We start from the raw sequence: 19,805 nt of genomic DNA, 5'->3' as shown, positions 1-19,805 counted from the left end.
CATAGTGACTTTCAGCACAAAAAGGGGGCATTTTGGAGTGCTACTAATGAGAGCCTAGTCAGTGCTTAAACTTGAAAACAAAAGGTAAGTAGATGTCAAATCGGAATACTGACATTAAGGTGGAAGTAGAAATGGGGTAACTTACATAATTGTCACTGAACACGTTCCTTTGCCTTAACTTACTGTTGCTGCTACTATCTAGTCTGTCAGCATCCTAGAGATGTTAAACAGGTAGAAAGTAGAGATCTGGGCCCCAGGTGCAAGGAGGAGTTATTATTCATCCCTCTGCAGAACACGATATGTCTAGCAAGTTGTATGTGTTCATAAATACTGAAAGAGTGAAGAAGAAAAAGCTTAGTGGCTTTAGGCTCCGTAAGGAGGCCGCAATCATTAAATCAACTTACACTGATTTTCTGTTTCTCAACAGTATGGAGGGATCCATAGTCCGTTTGCCTGAAGTGATTGCCCTTAAGAAGAAATACAAGTCCTATCTGTACCTTGATGAGGCTCATAGTATAGGTGCCCTGGGTCCCAGTGGCCGGGGTGTGGTGGAGTACTTTGGACTCAGTCCTGAAGATGTAGATGTTATGATGGGAACATTCACCAAAAGCTTTGGAGCTGCTGGAGGATACATTGGGGGCAAGAAGGTAAAAAACTGGGAACCATGTGTCTGTTTTAAGGCTGGGGTGGTAGAGTCCTTCACTAAGCATTTAAAATTTGATCTATTTTAAGTACCCTGACTGTCCTTTGTTTCATAATTTTATATACTGCCCACTGCAGTGAAAGTCTGTGCAATGCAGAAGAGTCTAGTCTAGTAACGTACCTCATAACTGTATACTTCTCACCTTGTCAGCGCTCATCTCAGTTTGCAGAATGTACAGCAGTGGTGTGGTATCTTTTTAGAAACTGCTAGGAGCAAAGAAAGCAGGGATTTCTTAATGTTACTTTTAATGAGACTTGCAGGAAAAACATCAAAAGCTGAAGTTTTTCCATCCTGTTTCGAAGGAGAATTCCTTTCGTGGGTTAGTCTGGCAGAATTGATTCCCTGTGGACTCCAACAGTTTGCTTTCTAAAAAGACAGTTCCCTTCTTGGGTGGCTTTTTGGCTACTGACTCTTTTATTGAAATGTCTTCTAGGAAGCGATGCCCTTGCTGAACTCCTCCTGTTGGGAGGGATGGTGTAGACAACGGTGTGTGTCCCCTTTCTTGTATCTTCAAATGTATCTCACAGATCAGGCTTCTAAGCTTTACTTGAGAGCAAAATTCTACGATTTTCCTACCAGGACAGTAATTTTTTAGATACTGATGGTGACAGTTAGTTCAGCCCATCTAAGTGGAGATGGAACTTGCCGATGTTCCTCTTTGGGAGTTGACTGCAGTTGGATTAAAATTACCGACGTCTTCCCCAGAAGAAAGCACCATATTAATCTTTTTGGAGTGGTAGTGAGCTAGTGGGATTAATTCCCTTGGTGTAAGGTGAAGCAGCTGAGAGTCCTTCACAGCTGTCGTTTAGCTACTGTTTGAGGGATTGCTCCAGGGGTAAGAGGCCTTAAATCTTCTTACCTAGTTTATTTCGAAGTCCCTTTACAACTTCCTTTAATTTAACAGACTCCAGGCACACAGCAACATGAAATTGAACACTTCCACATATTTCTGTAATACATTCTCAGCTTGTGCAATCTGCAGGGCCATCATTATTAATTCTATGGTAGCACAAGATGGACTCTGTCCTGGCATTCTTACTGGTGGTGTTAATACTCTGCTGGAGTGGACTGGGTATTTTAGAGTGGTTTTGTTACAGTTAACAACAAGCAGACTAGATCTGTGGTGTGTTGGTCCTTTATTCCTACGTGACCTGGTTTTCCCCTTTAACAACTGTAGCAGGTGTGTTTAACTGGGAAATGCAGGAGGGGTAGGCTGAGGTGTTTGCACTCCTAAATTGCACTTGCCACTGTATTTATATTGTGCTGATAAATGGGAGAAAGTATGTTGTGACCTATTCCCGTTTGGTGACTTTTGTGGGGAAACAATTATATTGAACATGATACATAAGCACCTACAGATCCTGCTCCCCACTGTTTCATTTGTTTTATACTCCCACTCTTATAATAAACACTTTTGAAACATAGCCTGCGCACAACCTGAGTAATGCAAGCACCTTTTTGCAATCCAGTACTGGTGGTATTAGCTAAACAAGTCTGTCACTGGCATTTGTCTGTGATCAACACATGTTCTTGCCCTGTGATATAATTATGGGTTGTCATGTCTCTGCTGTTTGCTTTTCAACTGTTGATTACTTGTGTCATAAATTCAATCGTTGAGATACCTGTTCTCTTCCAGCACATTCTGAAAGAGGTTTCTTGTGGTGGCCCATTTTATTGTGTGATTAAGACATGACAGTAAAAGCATTTCTGTTCAGTGCTGGGAAGGCGATCTATGATGCCTCTTGTGTTTTGCTAGGAACTGATTGATTACCTCAGGACATATTCTCACAGTGCTGCGTATGCATCATCAATGTCACCTCCCGTCGTGGAGCAAATCATCACCTCTGTGAAATGCATTATGGGTGAAGATGGTACGACTGTTGGTGAGTCCTTCTAACAATAAGCATGTGGAAGGGGGAAGCCAAACAGACTTGTTATCACTTTGGCAGATAACTCATTCAGTGGACACATTCATAATTATCTGTTGGTACATGTAGACTTGAAATTTCTCTATCAGTCAACCAGTTTACTGTCCTACTTAGCAGATCAGCCTGGTAACAGCACAAGGAGTTTCCAGCTAGAGGTAAGTCATCTTAGCCTTATCTAAGACACAATATTGTCTTGTATTCATTTTTGTTCCATGTAGCTTTTCTAGCCTCCTTCTTTCTCTTCGCCATTGTTTCTTTATTTGCCCCAATTTTTAGATTGCTTTCAGAGTATTTTGCTGTCTTTTACAGTCAAGACCAGCAGTCTTGTGTGCTGGTTACTGCAGGGGCAATGCTTTTGATTTTCATCTGTAGTATAACTTGATGTTTGCACCTCAGTTAAAGTAAATCCAGGAATGTTTCTGAAACCTCTTTTTACCTGGGGACCTAGAGGCAGTTTTCAAAATCTGTAGACTTGATGCACCAGGAGAAGAAATTCAGTGTATTTGTCTTTATTATCTTTAGGGTTTTTTTCGTTATGAAAGTTAGAAAGGGGAAATCTGTACTAGTCTCAATGCATTCAAAATCAAAACCAGAAATTCTTGTGTTTTATTTGCCTAGTGGGTAGCAGCTTCCTTCAGTTCTAGCATAAAGTAAATAGCTTGCACATGTGATGTGTAAGATACCTTGGAACTGAAACGGTACAACACCTTCTGTGTGGGATATGTTTCCTTCTTCACACGTAATGAAAAAGTTGTGAGCAGCTCACACAGGATGACAGTGTGTGTAGTCTGAGGATCTGTCAGTGCTGTTCCGAGAATCTTAGAATTCAAACTGCAGATTATATTCAGTTATGGGAGTTTCAGGCATCTGGCCACGAGGTGGTGGTGTATACTGAAGAACTGTACTTGCCTTTGCACATGGGTCATCTGCCCATCTAACCTGACAGATAACCCCTACAATGAGAAGGCTTGCTGGAAAAATGAGTTAAGAATGTTTTTGCTATAACAGATTTCATTCACTTTGCTTACATTGTCTGAGAACAGAGAGTTAAGTGCCAGCAATTGGTATTGGCAGTTGCTCAATAGAGGAGTCGTTACTGAAGCAAGTACAGCCAGACAGCAGCCTGTACCTGTGCTAGCACTGAGTGCTTCCCAGTGGTTCATGTGAGATACCTGTACCATCCAAGAGTTGTCCTCAGTGCTGCTCTCAAGAACAGATGTTAACCAAGCTGCAAACTATGTGAAAAGTTGTGCAAAAGGGCTGGTCTTGTTGTCATCTTAGAAGCAACTGAGCTCTTTCTAGCTGATGATTTGCCAACAGTCTGTGGTTTGCTTGGCGTTGCTTGTTTTGGGTTTCTTCCAGCATCTGTTTTCCTTAATGAAGCAGGAAGCAAGGAATGTGTAACTGATTTCTGTTTGCAGTATTCAGACTCAGGCATTTTTGCCCTTTTCTGAGGCTACAGTGTGATGTTTATTCAAGCCAGGAGAATGGAAGCAACTTCCACTCCAGACTGTTCTCCTGCCATTATGCCAGCAAGATCCCTCAGGCCTGAAAGGTGAACCAGATCAGGAAACAATTTGGCAAAAAAATAAACACAAAAACTCAAAAGGCCTTTTTTTGTTGTCATGTTGCTTAAAATGCATGTCAGGCTACATCCTGCTAATTTGAAACTCAAGAGTAGTACCAGAATTCCTAGCCATTCTTTCTATTGAGAAAAGAATTGGTTTTGGTGTTTGAAAGCTGTGTCATTTCAAAGAAGCCTCTGCATGTCTGATTTCTGTATAAGCTGTAGCACTTTGCGGAAGTGCTGGATGCAACAGCTGGATAGCCAAAGTCCTGTCTGCTCATACTCAAAGGATTTCTCAGCTGCAGGTCTCATGAAAGTGTTACTGGCTTTCCAAGCATGTAAGTCAGCCTTAAGCACCTCATAGGATGATCTCTGCATGGAAGTGCTTCTCTGTTCATGTTCTGCGCAGTGCTGCTTCCCTGTCATGCATTTTTTTAGATGCCTTAAGGCTCTAGAGATAATATTACTTTGTAGGCATTTTCTGTGGATGAAGTTGGCAAAAGCTCAGTTGGGTGAATTGAGCAGCTGCTTAGCGATAGCATGACAAAGGTGTTTTGTTTTTTTTTTTTTTGTTTAAGGGCTTTGGCTGAAAAACTTCTGTTTGGATTCTGTGGAATTATGGGTGGGGCTCTGGAGGGCCACTGCCTGCAGTTGGTTTGACTAGTGAGTAAATGTGGAGTAGAGTGGTGCTGGTAAGAGTTGTTGGCTGTGGAAGACAAGTAGAGGAATAGTGTTAAACAGGGCCACTGGTAAGCACCTCTGAATCAACTGGGTATTACAGAAATTTCACTGCTTTTAAATTAGTTAAGGTGAACTAATGGATGAAGGAAAACTGAGATAGGGCAATGATTTTACAAGGGCACAGGAGCTGGAATCAGAACAGTAGATGGCTAGCTCCCAAGCCTGACTTTTGGGCCACAGCTAAATCCTTTAATGGCTTCAAGAATGCTTTTTTGAAAAGAACCTGTGCAGCTTCTTTGTCTGCCTGCTTCTGTTTACCACACACAGTTTGTAAAAGCTGCTGTCCTCCATGGCATCAAACCTTTGTGGAAATTGAGATGGTCTGTAGCTGATGAGGCAGTAGTAGTAAGCAATTAGTTTTTGAGGATGAAAGGGTTTTTGTGTATTATTTTGCTAGAATAAGTTGATTCTCTCGTCTTGCACTTCAGGTTATTTCTAAATCTAATGAAACATCTGGAGGCTCTAAACTTACAATACAAGGCGTTGTAGTTAGTAAAACTTTACATAACTAAAAAAAGCAAATAGCTCCTTTCAGATCTTTCCAGCAAGCCGCCAGTGACTAAGTAGGATATTAGTAGGAGGCAGCACGGACAAAACGCAGATGCTATGAGAAGCTGAATGGCTGCTTACAAAGAACGTAAGATGGATGGTGTGCAAGTGTGCTGCCTGAATTGGGACAGTAGTTTCTTGTGTTGATTTCTGTTCGAACTATTCTGTTCTCTGTAGTGTTTATGCATGTAAGTGACTAGCAAGCCTCAGACTTTCTGAAGGCAGTTATGGGAATATAATTATAGATAAATACAAGTATATTACTTGCTTCTTCATCCAGACTGTAAAAAACAATCCACAGCCAAAGCAATGGCAAGAGCTATGTTAATGGGTTCTTGGTAATGGTGCTTCTGAAACTCCTCTACATTGTTATCAATGCTGTATGTATGTCTGTCCTATTTTGCTTTGCTTTACTTGTTTTGCATATAATTGGCTAGAAGACCATCACGTGGTCTTAAACAAAACATACTTGTTTTGTGATCACTTTGAGAAGTTCTGCAAAGGAGCAGTTGTCCTCAAGTGGTGAACATCTTGAGCTTATAGAATGTCTTCAGAGAACTCCAGTGACAATATAGGTGGGTATCTCACGTATCACATTTGGCTTTGTATAGTGGAGTGAGGTGAGTAGGAGAGATGGAGAAAGCTTCTTTCTGCAAAAGCAAACTCTTTGGTGCTGGTTTTCTAATTCAGAGTCACTATGGTTGAAATTGTTAATGAGCAAGTGTTGCAGATGCTTGTCAGCAGTTCAGTGGTTGCTGTTCTTTCTGTTCAGCCCCAAAGATGAATGAACTTCAGATAGTTTTGTAGATAAAGGGGCTTTTTTAAACAATAATAATAGACAGACATAATAAGCAGACTTTTTGGGGTTATAGTATACACAAAGATGACAGATGGATTCCTGGAATGGAGTTCTGGAAATGTAGTGTAGAGCCACTTGATTCTTGCTGTTCATGTGCTGTCTGTGTTATTTAAATTGACTGTAGGGAAAATGAGACAGCTTGGTGCTTGTCCTGGTAAATGAGATATGGTTGGAATTTATGATACTAAGTACTTGGTGAATTTTTCAGTGTCAGTGGTTCAGTTTGAGTTGAAAGGTGGAGGGATTTGACATTACAGTCTCACTAGGACTGGAAATCCAGTGGGCTCCTTTCTGCCATTTATGTAAGAGCCAGTGGTACAACCTGTGCAACTGGAGCTCTGTTAGCAGTGCTGTGTTCAGGACCCAGCAGCCTGTTCTGTGCCCTGATAACATCATGGAGGGAAAGCTGAAGAAAATCGTAAAGTAACGCAACTGAGACGTTGGCAAATCAAAGCATGCAAGGTGAAACAAGTCTAGGGACTGGTTAACCTCCTTCAGAGGTGAAACTTAGTTTGCTTTCCTGTATATTAAAAGTTGAAGGTGAGCCTTAAATCCAGGAGTGTTTTAAGTACCAACTTCAGTTCAAACTGTTAATGGCTTGTAAAAGAGGTGAACTACTTCCTTCCATGGACATTAACTCAACAGTAGTAATTATACCTGTTGATGTTTATGACAAGTTTACTGTCTTCCATCTCAGTTTCAGGAGGCAAATACCCCACACCAAATCACAGCACCATAACCATACATAGCATGTAGAGAATAAGTTGTGGACAGCCCTTGCTCCAGATGGCACTTAAATTCTGAATGAACGTTGTCTTGAGCACTGTATAGAAACCAAGGTTTATTATCTTACATAGCTGTCATGTCACAAGCAATGGAGGCAGCAGTTGCATGAGCCATCCCAGCTGCTAAACTATCGGAAATTAGTAACTAACCTTAGAGGGCTAGTCAGTTGTACATAGTTTGATTGGTATTTGTCCCATCAGAGCATCTCAGTTGTGAAGAGCTAGTAGTTGATTACATCTAGTCAGAGGAAACCTTAAAAAAAAATAAATGGATTTCTAGTCTTGCCATTGCTGTGTGCAACAAACTTGAGTGAGTTACATCAGAAAAGGTAGTTAAAACAATTATAGCCAAAAAGAATAAGAACGTACAGCTGTGTTGGCAGAGAACTGAGCCTGATTGAGCTGTTGAGTACATGGGACCATTGCTATATTGTCATTCACAGGGAGAAGCATGCTGGAAAGAAAGCTAAGCCTTACCTGCTTAAATTCTAGGGCACAGAAGATTGCAATTAGTATTTTAACCTCCATGTGGTTAATCAGGCCCTCAAGTGAAGATACGACCTCAGTAGTTCAATCAGCTGCCTAATCAGTAGGTTTCTTCAAGTTGGACATTTTGTATAATTCCCCTTGACTTTCGAAAGACAAGCCAGAACTATATGCAAGTATAAAGTGTAAGCGGTAATGAAGGAATAGCCCATGTTACATCACTTGGAATTTAATTTTAGGTAACTTGTAGTGTCTTTATAAATGAAGTTTGTACCTTGCCATTGTTAGCAGTAGATCCACAAATGGAAGCGGTGGCTGCTGTTGTACTCCAAAGGGGAAATAAATACTCCTTGCACAGGCTGAGGTTGAAAACTTTCAATTAGCATTAAAATCGGTTCATTTGAATTTCCTCCAATAATGCACTTGTTAATGAGGTGTTAAATTATCACCTTGGGAACCCAGGGACCAGTCAAAACTAATTTGAGCAAAGTGAAAACATTTTTTGTTGCTGCCCTTGAGAATCTCAAGCTGAGCTGGGAAACTGTTGGAAAAACAAATACTCTGGGGGTCATAAAGAGAGTTTCCTGCTTCTCCCCAGGGGACTAACAGTTTTAAACATCACTCTCCGTATTTGTGCTTCCAGCTGGGGATCTTTTAAATCCAGCTTGTTGCTGCACCTCTACCTCCCTCCCACAGAGCATGGCAAGCCTCCAGAAAAATTGCTTTAACCTGGGCTGGGCAGGAGAAATCTTTCAGCCTTTGGTGCTTTGAAGAGTGTTTACAGATGTTAGCAGAGCTGTACCATTTGTGTTGTGCATTGGAATGTGAGAATTCTTCAGTGCCTCTTCTTTTGGACTTTAATCAACATTGTGGTGTTTGTGCAGGAGCTTATAAACCTTTATAACTGTACACCTGCTTTGTTCTTATAACATTCTGGTTCTTGCTATTTCTGTTCAGGTGTGAGCTGTCATCCTGTATGGTCATAGCCTAAACACCGATCTGTTACAGCACAAATACAACTAGGAATGTGGCTTTGATTAAGTAATTTCATTTTTCTTTGTTTCTTACACAACATTTGGTTTAAAATGTGTGGCTTGCTTTTTACTCGCAATAGCACTTGAGGTGCCCCATTTCTACAGAACGCTGCTGTGCTGCTCATACAGGGGAAAAAAGAAAATACTGGGTAGCAGCTCACTAATATATACAGTTAGCAATCCTGTGACTAAAATGCTTTAAGTCAATATGAAATTTAAGGTAAAACATTTGAATGGAAGTAATCACAAATGAGGTGATGTACACTCTGACTTTGGGCTAGTGTGAAATAAGAGTTCACGGTTCCTGGTATGATACATGATTTACTAGAGCAGAGTTTTTTGAAAATACCTGAATGACCCACATAAGCACCACTTCCTATCATCAACCCTGGCAACTGCAGCAATTTTCTACATAGAAACATTAATACTAGTATTGCTATAGTGTCTGCGGCGTACAGACACATGGCAAACTTTCATTCTATGAAGTGCATATAATGTAAATGTTTCTAGCTTCTTCGGAAACAAGCAACAGTCTGTAACTGAAGCCCTTTTTCTGGACTATGTGCAGGTGTATTAGGCTATGTGGGACTCGCAGACCAGTTGAACCTGCTGTCCTTGGGTACTTCAGCAGGTTCTGATATAAAATGTGGCTGGCACCAGGTCAACTCATGCCATTTCACATCAAACACAGACAATCTTGACAGTCATCTACAATGTATGCTTTAGTCCTACTGGTGTGCAGATGTTTGCTAATGTATCAGAATTATTAAACTTCCTTAGAGAGCACAGACTTAATCTTTGAAGAAAGAAGCTGTCTGAAAAACATGCATGCCGGTTACGCTTTGAGAGCATATGGCCAGTGGAGGGACTGGAGACAACTTTAAATGAGATTGTGGAGGTTCTGTTGCAGTCTAGCTTTAACAGTGGGGTTTAGCTCATGACAAATTAGCTTGTCAAGAACAGGATAAATCAACCTGCGAAGTTTCTTGCTGCCATGGCTGAGCTTCTGTTAATGCTCAGGTTATTGCCTAATTGTTGTGTAGTGGAAAAGTTGTGGTTACGGTGGTGTCTGCCTGGAGGGAGATGTATTACAGAGCATGCATACTTCTGAAGTTCATGTTGGCTGGCAGCTCCTAAGATTTCTGAACTGTTTGAGTATGGACACTGGGATTTGGGGGGGCGGGGAAGGGAGCGGGGGCTGGGAAAGCCAGTAAAATACTTCTGAAGCTTCTTAAGACTTTCAAGGTTCCCTTCTGACTGGCCGGCTTAATATTCTATTGCATAAGTGTGTTGCCGAACACATTTGCCCTGCAACTAGCATCTCTAGAACAAAATACTCTGTGCAAATAGATTCGGTACTCGTATAGAGTAACTGTCTATAACAAGAGCTGGAAGCAGAATGTTTAGTACTTCCAGTCTTTCCTGAAAATAGCTTGTCTTTTCTAGGGTTATTGCTATGTTCCTGACAAGTAACTTTTTCTTGAGGACCTGGCATTGTAGAGGCAGCTGTGGATTTTATATGCACAGCTTTGCTCTTTCCAGGATCCTTGGAAAATAGAGCCGTGCAGGAAAAACAAGTCTGTAAAAGTCACAGCAGAGGCAAGACCGATGGGGTTTGGGACTTTTCAGGCACAAAGCAGACTCTTCCACTTCACTGCAGTTCCAGGTGGCAGGCCACCAGAGCCACTTGCCAAATACAACTTACTAACATGGGAAAGCTTGGCACCCTTCCTGTTGAAATTATTGCAGTTCAGGGTAAATCTGAGAGCACAGTGGAGAAGGACAAGGATGTAACAGATGTAGCAGCTGATGTGGGCAGCTCTGACATGGTGGCAAATTCACAGGCTGTAGCGTTTATCATGAGATGAACCTCTTAGCTGTTAAGTGTCTTTGATGTCAAAGGAGAAACTTGAGCACTTATGGGAATGGATCAGGGTCTTCACAAAAAGGTGTGACAACTGTGTTGTGTGAAAGATTCAAGTGCTATCTTCTCAGTGACTTAGAAAAGCAAACAAACAAAACCAAACCAGCTCCTCCATAGTGGAATTCCTTAATTTTGGGACACATTAGTAAGGAGCACATACACCCTTGCAGCATCCTGTCTCTCCTATTGCTCCTTGGATTAGGTATGTGAAAAAGAAAAGAAAACTTGGTGGGTATATCAAGGTCATGTTGAGGGACAAAAAGACCTTTGGAGGCAACTGTCCTCCACTCCATAAGATCCTATTTAGTACCACTGAGAAAAAGTAGATATTTAGCACCATTCTATTCACTCATCCCTTAAGGGATCCTCCTACCAAGAAACGGTTAGTAGAAGGTAGTCTGCCCGGGTTTTTTCTGAATTTTCAGAGTAAGTGCTAACACCAAGAAATGCTTCTCATAGTACCTTACAGTATCTGCTACTGGTCAAAGTTTACTTATGTGTAGGATCTCATTATTATCTCAAGCTTATGGAGCCTGTTTCATAGTGTTTGGTCCTGGCATCGTTTCTTTATGGAGCTGATTTCTGTTCAGTTTGGCCAGAAAATTATACTGCAGTGCTTATGGCTGCCATCTCCCAAGGAAGTTTGCCAAAGAGTAAGCTAGTCAAACACATCCCATCCTTCAGCCTTGCTCGCTATCCAGGTGGGAGAATGGATGCCCTAGCTCTGTCTCTTTTTAGACTAAGCTGATTACTGGTTATTTCTAAGCCAAGGTGGACACTTTATAGCTGGCCGGTATATCTCTTCCGCTGAATATCAAGCCTTGCTGTGCTAGAACTTGAGCATTAGTCTTAACTGCTTCAGGAGCAATGCTGTTAGAAATTTTTAAGGCGTTGACAAGGAGCCTCTCCAATCAACTGACTTTAGCTGAGTACTGTTTCTTGCATTTATACGCTTCCCACCTGACTGTATAGTCAAGAGCAGCACTTTAGTGGCTGAGCAGCTGTATGGAATTGAGGGAGAAGACTGTTGCTAATCATCTGCAGCTAACCTGCACTGTTTCTTATGTCTGCCTCATTGCCTGTGATTTCCATGACATACAAATCCCTTTGTCTGGCTGAACTGGCTTTGATTTGCAGAAGAATAAATCAAGGCCTGTGGATCTTGTATAACCTTGTGCTTCTATACTGGTTTGATGTGAAATTTGAAAAAAAGTGCAGTCAAAATAAACCTCTAATTGTTATGACCAGCGAACAAGGGATCCTTAGAGAAGCTAGTATCTCAAAGACCAGTTAGCAGTTACTGAGTAACTGCTCCAAAGTTGAGTACGTGGATATCTTGTCCAGTCTGTGAATCGCAGCATATGATCTTAAGAGTTGTTCATGGTGAGCAGGATAAATATACTGACAGACTAAATGTTAATATTGTTGATAAATAATAGACTTTTTGTAAAACTGCATAAACTATACTCCACTACAAGTATTTCCCTAAAGACTGTTCTTGTATTTGAGAATTTAAGATAGGAAAAATTGCTTCCCTTTTTTTCTGAACACAGCAGAGCCTAATCTTTCGTTTCCAAGTTGATTTTGTGAAGTGCTTCCTAGAGTTGTCAGAGGTAGCTCTTGCACAGCTACAAATGTCTTGGATTTATAAAGATTTCCACTCTGATGCGTGTGTAGCTAGAGATATTTCCACAGATAGGATTGTTATGAAGGAGGGCTTTTTTTAAGTCAAAACTGTGATCAGGATTGTATGTTTGTTGTTGTTAAATCTTGGCAAAGAAAACAGTCCTTGGTGGCTGCTTGGTGTAGGGAATGCTTACTGTGTGCTTTTGCTCCTACAGTGGTACACAAAACAAAAAGTCTTTGAGTAATTCCTTTGTTAATCTTGCATTGTTGCTGCATCTCTTCTTGTTTTTTCAATTTCTCAAGTATTACAAAGTCTTAGCTCAGCAGAACTACCTGAGGTGCCCCTAGTATCAGCAGTGGTCATGCTGCTTAGAGAAGGGAAAAAAGTATGTTTGAAAGATGGGAGGTACTGAAATTATTTGCAGAGGAACCGTTTGGGTTGAACTTTTAACTAGGTAGATGGATGAGCCGCTTCAGTTACCTGTGTAAGTCCTTCCTAGTGTAAAGTTGTAATTATCTTCTAGAAGCTTCACACAGGTGTGTCTGGAATAGGGAGTTGAATGGTGGCCAGCTCTTTCAGATGAAGCAACACTTGCAGTTTCTGGTCTTGAGAAGGTCAGAAGTTGATGAACTGATTTCTGTCCCAGCATCAACAGAGGCACTGAGGAATGGGCCTAAGAGAGGAAACAGATCAGCAGCTGCTGAGAGGTAGGAGATTAGAGGGGAGAAATGTATAGATAAAAAAAATATGTTTTTTTCATATGTAAATCAACATGCAGAGGAAACTGCAGACCTTGCAAATCATAATCACTCTTACTTCCACATAAATATAAATTCTCCAGTGCATTTCCAAACAAATTTCAGACTTCTTTTTTACAGAGGGTAATTGAATTATTCATTTTAAACAAAACAAACAAAAAACCCCAACCACCACAAAAAAAACCGAACAAGAAACACAAACCAAACTGCAAGTGAAGACTAGCGTATTTAAAGTTTAGAAATCGGTTTTGAGTGCCTTTGCAGTGAATATACTTCAGTGCAATTAAAAATGATCTGTAAGCTTTAGTTATTAGTTATCCTTGCCTTAGTTATGACTTCTTTTTGTAACAGGTTTTGTGCAATTCAGGCATGGAAAACTGGTTAAAAATGCTAAATAATACACCTGTAGTTGTGCTATTCTAAGTTTAGGTATGTACATTCCCTACGGAAAATTTTACTTTTTCATACCTTTACTAACTTGGACTTGGACAGACTTAATATTCAATATCACAGTCCTGAGGTTACTGGAATACCTGGTATTAACATTTCATGATTTATTTTTTTTTAATTAAAACCATAGGAGTGGGGGTTTTCCAGAGTACTGCATCTAGTATGAAAAAGATATTAAAAACAGGTGAAAATTTTAAGTTGTACCTGTCAGTTAAAACTACAACAATGAAAAAAAAAAACCCCAAAAAACAAACAAAAAACCCCAAACCAACTTGGAAACTATTTATCACTGATCTGTTAATACAGGTATGGCTGTCAGATTTGTCATCCATCCTAATCCTGATGTTTTGCTATAGCCTTCTTCGTATACACTAATTTTTATTGGATTTTAATCCTTTTAGTTTTTCTAGTACCTCATACTTTTAGCTGCGTTCTTCACCATGTTTTGAGAGAAAGTAGCCCAGGTTGGAGTAGAGGAAGGCTACATAGCCTTTGTTTTGTTTTGTTACAGGATTTTCTCCATCGGGAAGGAGGTAGTAGTAGTCTGTAGCCTGTTGATTGTGGAGATTGTGCCCTAATAGCTTGGCTGAGTTCATGGATTTTGTTATATACTTAACTTAGAAATTTTAGTACGGAGGGGAACCTTTGGAAGGTGCTATGTAGACAGAGAAGTATTCCCCTACAGCAGTTTGCCCTGCCTTCAGGATTAATTCTTCTGACAATTCATCGTGAAGTGAATGATTTGCATAACGGTTGTCTTTGTGGAAGCTCTGTAGATACCTGGTAAACTGGGGGAATTACACTGTGTTCTGGGAATCGTGTGTATAGGATCCAGGGATTTTGATAGTTCTGTTGTAATGGTATTTATTGGAGGGGTGGGAGAAACCACTGCTGCTCCAGCACAGTCTTAGATGTATGTAGTGGTGTCCATAAGATTCCTTAAATGTTGGTTTTGATGTATTCAGTGAGGTGGGAGAGTGGTTTGAATGCTTCTATGGGGGAAGATTTTTTTTTTTCATAGCAAGATTTTTCTAATACAGGTGGTAAATGTTCAGTGACTTCCTTTTAGATGTGAGGGTGGAGTGACCTGTGGCCATGAGGGCTGTGCAATCCATACACATTTGTTTTTCTATAGTACTAGCATCTTGTGAAGTGCTTCTAGTGCCTTTTTCTTTACGAGTTTTATCTGTGTACATCAGACCTATTAAAATTGAGCATTGTGTTTTTTCTTGGAAAAGCTGATGTGCACTACAGCTTTTTTGTATTCCAGGAGAAACGTAGTTTACAGAGCTGTTTCTATTTGTCTGTATATGTAGAGAATATCTATGCCATAGGGTGAACTCCAGCCTAACAGCAGCTGTATGGCAGAACTTGTGCAAATGATACATAGCGGTACAATAGAGGTTAATTGTTATTTGTTTTATCTCTTCTGAGGTAGACAGCTTCGGGAGAGATTTTATGCTGCCACTGTAAATAATGTTGGAGATGCAAGGAGCTCTTACAGTGCTTCTCATGCGTGAGCTAAAGCTGAATTTGTGTTTTATACTGACCATATCCTTCCTTTTTGGCCGTAGCTGTCTTAAAATGTGGAAGTGGACTGATTTGCTGTTCTTACGGCACATGTTCAGCTGGAGGTGATAATCTATCTGATTCTGTAAGGTATTTTATATCTGTGTGATATTTTACAATTGATAAAGGTAGTTAGTAATGCTAGCTGAAACTGGGCGACTACTAAGTTATTTGTAACGCTTCTTGGTTGAAACATAGGACGAGGCCATATCCTCGATCATCTTCCCTTGCACTACAAAGGCAAAGAACATTTCTGTACCCTCTTGTGTTGCTGTTTAAAATCCCAAAGAACAGTCAGCTTTGATACTGGCTTCCATTGTAGAAAAACGGTCTGCAGAAAACAGATGGAAAACATAGTTCACACTTCGTTGCTTCGTTGTAAAGCTACTGAACTGTCTCCATGGAAGTAGATTATAAACATCCTTTATATAATAAGCTTTGTCAAAGCTTGCACATTCCTTCTCTTGTTAAAAAAAAAAAAAAGAGGTGTTTGTATGTGTTCCTGATGTTTTTTCTCTCTGTGGCTTCAGTCTGACAGGAATGCCTGCCAACCGATTTGCATTGTAAAAAAGGTTTATTTCCTTCTGTCTCTTCTTCACTGATGCTTTGCCTTACTCTTGAGTTTTTAAAAGCAAAGATGTGCATTTTAAGTTCCAATGTCTAAGGTAGCGTAATAAAAAGAAAATAGAAGTTTTCAAATGCTTGCTTTTTTCTAAAATGCCATAAACTTGGCAAGTTAAGTTTTACTGAAACTGTATAAAGGTTTTTTTTGTTTTTTGACTTCCTCATGGTGGAGGCACCATAACTAGTTCAGAAGAATAGTCTTACCAGCACACTTTTTTCCCCCTCTCGTCTCAGCAAGGCACAAGAATAGCTGTCAAACAGGGTATGTACAGCTGTCTTTGCAGTGATTATGGATGTTGTTATTATGACTGTGCATTTGTGATAATACACAATTTGTATGAGCTAATGTGTAAGTAAATACTAACTCCACAAATCCTCCCAGTAATTAATATGCAGAGTTAGGTAATATGTGTACTTAATTTCTTAGTTCTGGAGGGGTGGCCCAGTCTCATTCTTGAAGATCATTGGTTCATCTGAACCAATGCTTTTTATGTTCAAGATAAAGATCCCTGTAAGCTGTAATTGTTAGGATGCCATGAATTTCAGCCGTGTGACAGCAGTGTAACCAGATACAGTGAACAAGGTATAAACAAACATGAACAGCTAAACATAAAAACTAAACAACCATTAAAAAGTATTGCTTTTGTGAATTATAGTTCAGAAACTGCTTTCTGGATTCCCCTGGGTGGTGGGGATTACTTGTTGTAGGCAACACTGTTCCTCAGCAGATCAAGTTGAGCTGGTAGTGTGGGTTTTGTTCTCACTTGCTCTCACAGGACAGTTACTTGGTCCTATCTGTATAGTTATTCTATCAAGCTATGATACTTTAGGGAGAACTGAAGTTGCTTTCAGTAGAAATTCAGCCTCTGGAAAAGTTCTGTGTGGAAAAATACTGTGGTGGCTTGTGGGGCTGGAGTTAGGGTGTCCTTCTGGCTGTCTTCTCTGACTGCAGCGTTGTTATACAGGGCTTTGAACTTAGCAGAGGCGGTAAGTGTAATGTGACCATGAAATGGAGTTCTGGTTCCTATGCAATCCTTCACATATGAAATAATTTTGTGTTTAGTCAGTCTTTCTGATTTTTTTAGGTACACAGACACCTGCTCTCACTTTCTTGTTCTTTATTAATAGTAAAATAGCGTTCATGGATAATTTTTTATCAGCTCTACCACCAGGCCTTTATCTTGAATTCTACTTTAAGTGCAAAGGGCTTGTGTGTTTCTGACAGCCATTCGCAGGAGAGAGTGTGTTGGTTTGGTTTTGTTGGTTAGTGATTGGTGGGGTGGTTTTGCTTTGGACAAGACTGATTCTTCACCAAAGACATCGAATCCTCCTGCTTCTGTATAGCTGGATTTCCTATGAAGAGTAACACAGATTACAAATGGCGAGCATAGCTCTTTTGTTATCCATTGTGTGAACTTTAAAGTGGAGACAGTTGCTGTTTCTGCAGGGTCTGACTTGGGTGTGGTCATTGTAGTTAATACTGGAAAAATAATTTAAAAGCTTACTACCAGCTAAATGTAATTTTACTAATCATTAAGGAATCTGATGGTACCAGCAGCCATCAGACTTTAAAACTGCTTAGGACTTCCTGAGTCTTAAAAAAGCAGGTTGCTCTACTGCACAGTGCATTTTGAGTATGCAGAGAAGTGGCAATAGACTGTATTACGCTTTCCCATCTCTGGAAACGGAGTTCTTGGAATAAATTACAAGTTGGCATTACGTTTGAGGATGTGGTTCTCTTTTACATGGTTAATAACGATTATTTATGCAATGTGGATCTACTCTTTGGTAATTCCTTTATCTTTAAAATCAGAGGGCCGCTGACAAACAATGTGAGCAATTCATTTTAGCTTGCATGCTCTCTTACATAAGATAAAAGCCTGTGTAAATGGTAAATGTGGATGGGAATGTGGTTAGTGTTCTAAATAGAGCTATATAGGCTTTGGGGTTGGTTTGTTTTGTATTCTTTTCTTTTTTTCCCCAAAGGCTAACAGATTTCTGCAAAGCAATGCTTGCCTCATGACAGTTTTTGTACATAGGTTTAAATAAAACACTGATATGCGAAGTTTGTTTCACAACAGTCCTTGAACGTTGTCTGTAATCAAGTTTTTTGGCAGCCCAGGCATTTCCAGCTTTTGAGAGAAGAATCTGTCCAGAGCTTTTTGCAGAGGCTGGCCTAAGGGGCTCTATGTCCTGCTGAATAATCCTTCCCTCTTTTCTACGGACTGCTGGTGCAAACTTCAAAGACTGCTTGATGTCAGCAAATAATTTCCTCTAATTATCACGCAGGGAGTCTGAGATGCTGATGGCTCTGTATCCCTGTTGTGTATCACTTTCTTATTTATACAGAGGAAAAGGGCAGCTTTTAAAATAAGAGGGGGAAAAAACACTGCATCTCATGTTATAAACCATATGAAGGTTATTGATAGAAACCCAGTGGTTCTCAAGGTCTCTTTTAAAGGCTGACAAGTGTAAACACATACATTTTACTGAATTAGGCTGTTGGTGTCCCTTTAACTGAGAACTGTATAGTGCCTTATAGAACAAAGAAATGATCGGATGATAAAGCTCTAGGTTCAGAGGGCCAATAACCTCTTCAGCAACCTGAGAGCGAATGTGTGGGAGGGGGTACTGTCATGGGTAATGCATCAGCTGATGGACTGCACAGAGTGGCACAAAAATGCACACACTTCAGTGACAAATATGTGGCATGTCTCAAATGCCAGGCTTGCACAGGAATTATCCTGGTATTAAGACAGCTGAAATGTTTCCGTATTAAATTACAAATAATCCTGTCTTTTCAATGTACCGAAAAGAGTTGCGTGTTGTTCCTATTGTGGAGTAATATTTTAAATGAGAGAGATTTGGAAAAATACATTGATTGTTTCCATGGATGAGCTATTGGCTGTATTTTTACCACAGTGCTGAAAATGCCTGGTATTTTTAAAAATGCTACTTAGTGTATCTGTGATGTTGCATACCAGTGAAGCCTTTAAAAAAATCTGTGTTCCTCGGAACTGTACTAAAGTTTTACAAAGCTCCGAAAAATTGGCTGTTGGTGCCTGCTGTGGTTTTTTTAGGGGTGGGGGGCTTTTCCCCCCTTTTTTCATTAATTAAATCTCCATGTAGATACCATCCGTGTGACAAGAGAGACTAAGGTGTTTCAGTCAATAAGTTAATTCATTTGCTGTCTTTAGAAAATACAGATTGATTAGGAAATGTAAAATGCAAACTAGAAAGAAGAGTCATAGTAGAACCTACAGCAAAACTCTTCAGATGTGTTTGTCCTTAGAGCTGTATTGCATTATTCGATGTGGTGTTAATTAGAAACTGGTTCCACTTCTTCAGCCACTTAATGGAGAAGGAGGCTGGTCAAGAGGATGGTTCTGAACCTGCTGTAGTCTGGATCTGCCCTGGTGTAAGCACTGACGTAAGCAGCAGCTGATCATCTGTGCTCTGTTTCGCTTCATTTTTGCAAGCAATGTGCATCAGTTAATATTGGTAGTTCTGAATTTTTTTTTTCTTTGTGTAAGGACAAATGGCTTCAGTTGTCTTTAGCTTGATTGATTGGATTGACTGCTTTCTGACAATGCAATGAGTACTCAGTTTGCACTACTTTCTCATGGTACCTTTAATAGCAGTGGCAACTGCTTTTAGCTTTATAGCTGTTGGGGATCTCAAAGATGATCTTGTAGTATATTCTGTGTAATAGAGCAGAATTGGAGTGAATAATACTGTACAAAACTAAGAACTAGAAATGGTTCATTATAAAGATGAGACTAATTGGCATGTGTTGGAAAATGAGCAAAGGCTGTACCTTGTAAGGGATGTTGAGCTTTCTCTTGTGTGCACTTCTGACACTCAAGAGTGAGTTGCCACACACCTGTGTCTGTGGGTTTTGGAAAAGCCTGCAAAATCTCCACTGAGGGCTTTGGCATAGGTGCAAGAAATGCTTACATTCTTAAAAGAGTTTTAAGTGTTAGTAAAAATAGATTTGTATCTCTGTCTCTGTGAAGGTTTGTTGTTTGTCTCCATTGTTTTGTCTCCACTGCATGTACTTATTAAGAAAGAACAACAAAAAGATTTTTCAGTGATGTTTATTAAGTTCTGGTGGGGGTAGACCCCACGATCCAGAAGTAAGAAATCGTGCTTGCTTGTCCATATGGAGGAGACAACTTATTCTTTCTCTGTGAAGCTTTTT

At 40.1% G+C, this 19,805-nt stretch overlaps 1 protein-coding gene across 1 annotated transcript in view; it reads left to right on the top strand.

Moving 5' to 3' along the window:
* Nucleotides 1–19,805, top strand: part of SPTLC2 (serine palmitoyltransferase long chain base subunit 2) — a 78,820-nt gene that overhangs the window by 30,429 nt on the left and 28,586 nt on the right. The window contains exons 8-9 of the mRNA XM_037394398.1: nucleotides 428–647; nucleotides 2,460–2,586. Of these exons, the coding sequence (XP_037250295.1) occupies nucleotides 428–647; nucleotides 2,460–2,586 (347 nt within the window). The remainder of the gene's footprint in view (nucleotides 1–427; nucleotides 648–2,459; nucleotides 2,587–19,805) is intronic.

Source organism: Falco rusticolus, chromosome 7 (genome assembly GCF_015220075.1).
Source record: "Falco rusticolus isolate bFalRus1 chromosome 7, bFalRus1.pri, whole genome shotgun sequence".
Classification (NCBI taxonomy): Eukaryota; Metazoa; Chordata; class Aves; order Falconiformes; family Falconidae; genus Falco; species Falco rusticolus.
This window is presented reverse-complemented; position numbering and strand designations above follow the sequence as displayed.